Raw genomic sequence first — 8,941 nt, 5'->3', positions numbered from 1 at the left:
TTTTGTACCCAAAAACACTAATTCCTAGCTGTAATTTAAAGTACTTTAGCCATTGCGCTGATTTTATTGTTAAAAGTTGAATTACTGTCTCGCTTTCTACTGAAACGAAGTGGTATAAAGGCAAATTTAAGCCTCGATATGCTCCTATTATGCATGTGGTGCCACCTGTCAGTAACTTTTTTCTCTTCCTTTGTTGATCAAAACTGTAACAATGGTAAAACATCGGGCGACATTTCAGCTCCACTTTTAACGGTATGACGTGATAGCGTTCATAAGACCCGCCAACGGATCCTCTTGTCCACGCAGGCACGGGCACTGTATCCCTATACGACAGACCATAACGTATGCATACAAAATCCAGCTTTAACCAGACTGCACAAAAGTGCGTGCTTGGCACTGAGGTAGCGTATCCGTCTCGAAACTGTAGGGTCATGGTTTTGAATCCTGACTGATTTGGAAATTAGAAAATTTAAGGAAAGGAAAAATGGCGCAGGAACTGCCTCGCATATATATCGGTGGACACCCGAAGAGCGCTGGAAGGACAGGATAAAGGAGGAAAGGTGAAATTCATTTGTCTTCCTAATTGAGTGTAATAAGAGGTATATATTGAAGGTTGTACAAGCCTAGGCGCCCAAATGCATTCATAGATATAGAAGAAAGATTTCATGGACACGTTGAATCGGCATTGAGCAGACAAATTACTGGAATACTTTACCTCCTCCTTTAGGGCATGACGCACCTGCGTTCATGATTATTCGCTACTTTGTCTCCTTATGAGCTCCTCTTTATAATTACACACAGTCATCAGTGAAGTGCAGCAGACATACTAGATCACGTGATAGACCACATGCCACACAACGTCTTCTTTTAGGTAAGCCGAAGGAGCGGGCCTCAGTGGCCTAGGAGTAGCCTCCAATTTTAAAAACTAACTATCCAATTTTGTTTCAAGGGTAATTAATATACCTTACACCCGTGCATGTCATATTGACATATTCGACATACTGCATAAACAGTCAGAATTTAACCCCAGATTTATTAAATCTCCTTTCACAGCTCAGTGTGTGACGTCACAACCCTCTCGACCAATTCTGAACTTGTGTGACAACTCGTATGGCGTTCCATGCGAACGCTTGCTCTAACGTTGCGTTAAACGCAGCGAGCTGTAGGGTTGGAAGGCTTCAGTGCGAAGGTAGGACCAGGCAGTGGGGCAAATTTAAAATTGGTTCATGAGAAAAGGAAATGGCGCAATACTTTTCTCAATGCACTGGACGTAGTGGAGGGCTCTGGAATAATTACGACCACCTGGGGATCTTTAACGTGCACTGACCTCGCATAGCAACCGGGCGCGTTTACGCTCCGCCTCCATCTAGACGCGGCCGCCGCGGCAGAGTTCGATCCCGGGTACTTCGGCTCAGTAGCCGAACGCCATAATAAGAATATATTCTTACATCGTGGTCACAACTGATCAGCTGCGGCTGGTTTAGGCACTGGGGGACTATGAAAAATTCGACACAAGTTGGCAAACATTGAGGGACACGAGTGGGTTAGCAAACATACTCTAATCGATGCTTTGCCAGCTTCGATCGAGAATAAATAGGCATGCACAGGGCATGCAGTGTTCAGAGCAGATAACCAGTGAACACTTAGGGGACAGTGGATTTAAAGAAAAACCAAGCGAGTGTCAGATAACCGGAGTAGATTAGGATGATTTCGGCTTGAGGGTGGCCAGAGAAGGCACATGAAAAGGTTAGCTGGAGGTCGGTGGGAAGAGGCCTTTCTCCTGCAGCGGAGGCAGTTTGGGTGATGATGCTGGTGACGATAGACATATATGCTGGCTCAACCATAAATGCCTGTGCATTGGGCACTGTATTATTTGAGGTGAGAACAAGCTAAAATCATCGTTATCATCATAAATCATCTTTATTCAAAACAATAATACAAAACTATTGTCTTGGGAGACGTGAGAAAAGGCGGAAAAGTGCCTGACGAGGTCACGCCACCCTGTGGCAAGCAGCGGTTTGACACTCATGCAGAGTGTTAGGTGTTTGCAGAGAAATGTCTAAGATGAACCTGTATCCCCCCACACCCTTACTATATTTTTTTTACAGTGCAAGAATATGCACAGCAACGGAATACAAGAATAAGTGCACAACGTCTATTAGGAATGCATGTTTACAAAACACTTCCAAACATAAAATACATGTACACTATCGAACTTGAAGCACACGAAACAAATTGAAAAAAAAAGAAAAACATGAAAACATGAAACACTAGTATTCCTTTAAGAATAACCTCTTCAGTGTTTTCTTAAACCTGTTTAGTGAAACTATTTTTGGCTAATAGGTCATGAATGACTGGACAGCTGTTTATTAAATCTGCTATCTGACAGCTTAATATTTGATGCCCATAGTTGGTTCGAGCTCGGGGCATGACTATGATGTTCTTCCTTAAATCGTACACACTTCTTTTTTCCTGGTATTTTGTTTAAAGGGTAGATTTATCCAACCGGTATTGGCGATAAACTTCGAGGCTTAGTCTGTATTTGTAGAACTGAGGCATTTGGAGTATTCCATACGATTCATAGTAGGGCGCACAACTAGAGGACAGCTCTAAGTTACCGATAGCGCGTATTGGTCTTTTTTGTATTGATACTAGGGAATCTAAATTTGTTTTCATCGTGGTTGGCCACACAAGAGAGCAATAGCTAAAACGTGAATGTATAAGAGAGTAGCACACCAGTCGTTTGATAGAAGCTGGCAGGTAACATCTCAGTCTGTTTAAGATGCCTAAGGCACGAGAGAGGTCAGTTCTAAGTGTGTGAATGTGAGCATTCCATAAGAGATTTTCGTGGAATGTGACACCGAGGAATAATGGATGCAGAAGCACGGTTGGGTTAATACAGCAGGGCATATCGAGAAATACATATTTTGTTAGTGGGAAGCAAGAAACCAAATAAAATAAAAAAAATCAGTGAACAACTGAGGACTGAAATTCATTACAGTGCGAGGCACAACGGGTGTTTGGACGAGTCCGTGTAGTTGTCGTTGAGGAAACGGCCGAGCCGCCTCATCCTCACTGTCCGCACGTAGCGGCCGAGGACCTGCGTCCGCTGGCACTCCATCGTAACGCTGTCGTAGTTGACGTCGTAAGCAGCAACGGTGAAGACGACATGAGTCAGGTTGTACTTGGCGTCGCACAGCTGCGTTCGTCGGAACACCATAAAGGAGCCGTCAGTCGGCGTCGTAACATAAGCCGGCTAGAAGCTTTCGTTATCAAATTTAGCACTATCCATGGCTACTCCATGACGCAAAACAGCGCTAAGGAGGACCAGGGCGCTACGCATGGACAAAACAATAGCATCAAGTGTTGCAAGATGCGAAGAGATTCTTGCCGCGAGTTTTTGAATTCTGGCGGATGGGGAACAAAGTTTGGCACAGTTGACTGACAACATTTGCAGCTTAGAAGAGAGCCACCTTTTAACAAAGATCAGGTCTCTGAACGTTAAGCAATTCCCGGCACAGCTGCTCGCTCCCATAGTAAAGTCAGCCAACTCCACACATTCACCACGCATGCTGGAATTTCCTCCTACTGAGTTGCATTCGATGGCGCTGTAAGCTAAGTCGCTTGTGTCGTGCAAATAAAGTCGGCAGTTAAGATCCTGATTCACATGCGCCAGTGTTTTAAGGCTCTAAATAAGGCTATCAAGCGGATACTCGAAAAACTGCATGTCACAAATGAGCATGCAGGCACCACAGCTGAAGGCAGCTTCAAGGCTTAAATGATGAAGCCTAGCTTCTTGTCCTCAGCAGCTGGCCCTCAAATCTGCAAGGAAATGGTGCAACAAAATGACTCGCATTTCGAAATATCAATCCCAGCGAAGCCCGCAGGGCATCTCGGCACGTAGTCGCATAGTGAGAACAGTGTTTGTAGTAGTGTTTGTAGGCTAGGATTTAAGAAACATTTGAAAGATTATTCCTTGACTGAGCCAATATAGTCACCCTGTTGTACAAAGAAATCACTGCGCAAAAAAAGCCGCCTTTACTTGAAACAACCTTAAGATTTCCAAAGACTTCGAGTGCAAGAACCACTCTTTCGTTCTCGGCTGTTTTCGGTTTAGTTTGCTGGAAGTAATCCTCACTATTGATTTAGCATTAGCTCGAGGAGAGGTTGGCACTTATTCGAAACTTTCACTGGCTATGGTGGGCGCTACTGGTAAGCCAATATGGCTGCTCTTGAGGAGATTGAGCACCCGCAGCGGTGTTAGTTTCGCTTTTGATTTCGCTTTGGATCCACGTGTTCGCAATATTAGCTCAGCCTGCAATTGGCTGGGAGCGAGAAGGAGCGAGTCACACACTCGTCATGCGTAGAACGCAAAAAGGTTGCAAACGCTGGCCATGTAACAGGTTTAGTGGTGACAGCGCCGTGGAGCATAGCGTGAGGGTCAGGCATCAGAACAGGGTCAAAAACTGCGTGCACACTCATATAACGAATGGGCTGGAAAAATCTGGAGGTCAGCATCTCTGCACAAGAAAAGCCGTTCAGCACGGCCGCCCGACTGGTTTTGAGTGCAGAAATAAGTCGCGGCGCTGGAGATTTCCCCAGTCAGGGATATCCGGCGAACACTTCCTGTACACTCCTACATTGCTCTGCCACCGCGATTAAGCTCAGCTCTGCGAAGCCACAGTTCGGCAGGTGGAACACACCTCCCGCACGCAGACGCCGCGACGGGAGGTGTGTTGCACGTGCCACGCTCTCACGAAAACGCAAATTTTCTCATTGCCGTCCGGGTGCAGATTTTAGAGTTCAAGTTCTTGACCCCGTGCCAGACAGCTACACCGGTCTCAAAGCTGAGATTCATTTTGCGGTGGCAGACATGGAGGTGAGCACAGAAAAGAAAGTAAGAAATGTTTGCAGCATACTGCAAACACATGCGTTTAAGTGCTTCTATCTATATAAAAATTCATGAAAGTTTTTGCTTTGTTTGGAGACACATCATGAGAGGTAGGAAATTCCGCAAGCACTTCATGATGATGTGCTTATTTGCTCATGTAATAAGCGGGTCGTGAAAAAAGCTGCCGAGTCCGGAGGCTAGACTGCACGCAGCATAACCAAGTCATGTCGGTTCTGTTACCCATAATGAGAGTTGCAAAAGCACGTCTAACATTGCTAGACAAGCATCACATTCTGCACGACTGATTTTTCAACAATTTTTTTTAAACTTCGAAGTGGCGCTCCAACGCTTCATGCAAATCGCGCGATAACCAAATCTCAACGAACAAATGTCATGTTACTCGATAACTTTTGCGCGAAAAAGAAGATTGGTCGCCCTACAGCAGGCCATCCAGAGTAGGCGATGGATCGAGATTTTATTACAAGAAGAGCGGACTCCACCGCTGCTCCTCAAGAAAAAAAGTAAAATCAAATGTACGTCTGTCAAATATCCCAACGATGCTAGCAGTTAGCCAACAAGCTACGGTAAGGCTTAAAGCACACGCACACCGCTATAAATCCCGTTTTTTTTTTTCCGAAATAAGAAGTACCTAACCGTGTGTACCTTATAGTCGGTAGTGTACAACCACAAATCCTTGCTTTAATTTATTTTGTGCGGGCAAGGTGGTCTTAATTGTAGCAACTGGCAGCTACACATTGTGGCCTGTTGAAAACAAATACAGAGGTCATGGTTCAATTCATTTCTCGGTACTGGTGGGTAGCGGCGACGGAGAAAGGAGTGTTTCCAACTCACCACTTCGCTAAGTGTGGTAAACAAATGGCAATGAAATGAAATTGCGTATACTGGCATAACGCCAGCGCTAGCAACTCACATTAGACGCGTATTGAAGCTCATAGTATTGTTTATACACTTTCTCAGCTGCCTGTCGCTTCGGTTCCACAAAGCCTTTTTCTCGCATGGAAGTGCCTATCCGCTTTGGCACAGACAGCGGCAGTGCTCGCAATGGCCTTATGGCTCGTTCACAGTTGGGGCATTCGGCGACGACAGCGAGCGAAATCCGACGCCGCCGAATTGCTGCCTCCTTCACTCTTTCCGGCCACCACGACGCTGCTCGTGGCCTTGAGAGATATGGTTAGAGAATAGTATAAATCGACGCTGTCAACGTACCACAAGCACCTTCGCACTTACATACGTTAACCGCTAGTTTTTTTGCGTGACGTCGAGCGCTGTTTTTCACATTCCCTATTTTTATAGTTCAGCGTGCACAGACACGCTGAAATATCAGCAGGTGTTGACAACATAAATTCTAAAATATTGAAAAACACCGTATCGATCTCCAGTGAAATTCTATGCCTCATCTATCAGCAATCATTATCATCCGGTTTACTTCCTACAGATTGGAAAATTGCTAAGATCGTTCCAGTGTTCAAAAGTGGAAACAGAAATTCACCAGAAAACTACCGCCCCATTTCGCTAACCTGCATTTGCTGTAAATTACTCGAGCATGTTATCGCTTCTCACATTTACTGCCATCTGGAACTTAATTCTTTCTTTTTTCCTAATCAGCACGGCTTCCGAAAAGGTTTTTCTTGTGACACCCTACTGCTAGAATTTACGACTGACTTGCATTTCAACATGGATGCTAACCTTCAAACTGACTGTATCTTTTTAGATTTTGCTAAAGCCTTCGACCGTGTTGCACATTCCCGCTTGTTCTCAAAATTGTCTGCTATGTGCCTAGATGCTTTAACACTGTCATGGCTACGTAACTTTCTTTCATTTCGCCAGCAGTTCACTACAGTTAACAATTTCACCTCCCCACTCAGTGATGTAGAGTCTGGCGTACCCCAAGGCAGTGTTCTTGGCCCCTTATTGTTTCTAATATACATTAACGACTTGCCCGCAGACATATCTTCTTCTATACGACTCTTTGCTGACGACTGCATCATTTACCGGCCCATTAATTCTATGCATGATCACCTTGCCCTCCAAACTGACCTGAAATTGATTTCAAATTGGTGTAGTAAATGGCAAATGATGCTCAACTCATCTAAATGCAAGGTCATCTCTTTCACCCGCAAGCGTACTAATTCTAATTTCTCGTACTCCATTGAAGGTATCGCAGTGTCTCGGGCATCATTTTATAAGTATCTAGGTATTCACCTCACGGATAATCTTTCATGGGCCACACACATTCAATCCATCTGTGCCAAAGCTTCAAGATCACTTGGGTACCTGCGCCGGAACTTGCGAAACGCCCCTAATAACGTGAGAAAAGTCGCTTACTTAACAATCGTGCGTCCTCAACTAGAATTTGCTTCACCTATGTGGTCCCCTTATCAAAATTACCTGATCAACATGCTTGAATCCGTACAAAATAGAGCCGCTCGTTTCATCACACAAAAGTACCACCCCCAGTCCAGTATCACTAAGATTAAACTTGATATCTCCCTCGAACCATTACATATTCGTCGCTCCATCGCTCTTTTATGCTTACTTCATAAATATCGTCAGAGTACCAGGCCATCTCCCTTGCCCCTCGAAGAGCATTCACGCATTTCACGCCGCCTACATAATCAGTATAGCATTAAACGCATTTACGGAAGAACCTTAGCATTCAATTCATCTGCACTTCCACGTGCCATTATTCTTTGGAATGATCTCCCCAACTGTATCGCATCTATCGGCAACCACCAATCCTTTCAAGACCAACTGCACAAACATTTTCACGACATTGTGTCTTGCTTCAGGTTGTTCTGTGTCCTTGGTTCCCTTTTCTTCTCGTTGTTATTTTACAAAGTTTTGGTTTCTTGTGCAATTTCAACCATTTGTATGTTTTTTTATGGCTACTGCTTTTTCTTTTGATGTGTATTGGGCACATGCGATGCATTCTTGCTACTATTTTAATTTTTGTTGCTCGCGGTGATGTATGTCTTTTGCTTACGTTTGCCCTGTATATTTATTTATAATTGTGTTTAATTCTTGCCTTGTATCACGCGTTGTTTTTAATTTATTCTTCCTATTTGCTTAATCTATTGTTTTTGCCCCCCTTACTCAATGCCCTTCTGGGCCCTGTAAGGTATATTGAATAAATAAATAAATAAATAAATAAACGATAAGGTGAGCCTGCCATCTGGTTGATAGGACAGGAAAGATGTTTTGTCAGCAACCCGACGCACCTCTTAAACCTAAAAGCGGCGGAATCGTAACTCTAAATGAGAGATAAAGCAAATGTTTCACTAATAGCTTTTGTCACGCGCAAAATGAGAAGAATTGGAAGACCGGTGCCCCCTTTTAAGGCCAGTCAACGCGCTGAAAAAGACAGTAAAAACGACGGAATCAGTCTGAAGCGAGAGGTCCAGTTTTGAAGGGCGTCGCGATGTTTGTCGCCGCGTGAATGCAACTGCTGCTATGCTTCGGCTCGTGTCCCTGTCAGTCTCTTCCTCAGCAGTTACTCTGTAGTTTTGCCCACAGCACATATTTTCGGCAAGAGGAGTGCCGTGTGCAAACCTTGGTACTAACGGGGCCTTCTGAGCACTAAAGTTGTCTTTGATCACCCTCAAGGCGTTTTTTTTTTTTTCTTAGAGTGTAGGCCATCGGTAAATTTGCGCTGGTCGAGGCAGAAAGGCACCCATGATGAAATTTCTCTGCATAAGCACGTCCCAAGCCCATGTCGCTCTGGCGGTCCGCTGTTGACGCCGACAAGTGACGGTGTACGACGGTGCGTTTGATACGCTAACGAACGTTACCGGCGCTGATGACGTCTCAAGCAAAAGAACTCCTAGTGCGGGTGCCACAGTGATCGCTAAATTTCTTTTTCCTATATGTGTGGAGCAGTTGGAGGAGGCCTTGACCAGCACGGTCCGGGAGGACCAGCTCGCCTTTATAGACCATTACATCGGGCGAGGATAGTGCCAGAACACCTTCTCTCTGGGCTGCCGCAGTCCGTTTCCGCTGCCGCTTCCACTGTGCTAGCGTGGGGTGCACACA

General features: G+C 44.9%; 1 protein-coding gene across 1 annotated transcript in view; it reads right to left on the bottom strand.

Annotated features, from left to right (window-relative positions):
• Positions 1-2,531: 2,531 nt before the first annotated feature.
• LOC149346241 (uncharacterized) overlaps positions 2,532-8,941 on the bottom strand; it is a 32,932-nt gene continuing 26,522 nt past the window's right edge. Inside the window, exon 9 of the mRNA XM_089541267.1 lies at positions 2,532-3,199. Coding sequence (XP_089397393.1) covers positions 2,996-3,199 — 204 coding nt within the window. The 3' untranslated portion in view covers positions 2,532-2,995. The remainder of the gene's footprint in view (positions 3,200-8,941) is intronic.

Source organism: Amblyomma mixtum, chromosome 4, assembly GCF_055824585.1.
Source record: "Amblyomma mixtum isolate Tamu chromosome 4, ASM5582458v1, whole genome shotgun sequence".
Taxonomy (NCBI): domain Eukaryota; kingdom Metazoa; phylum Arthropoda; class Arachnida; order Ixodida; family Ixodidae; genus Amblyomma; species Amblyomma mixtum.
The sequence above is the reverse complement of the archived record's forward strand: the minus strand, read 5'-3'. Positions and strand labels throughout refer to the sequence as shown.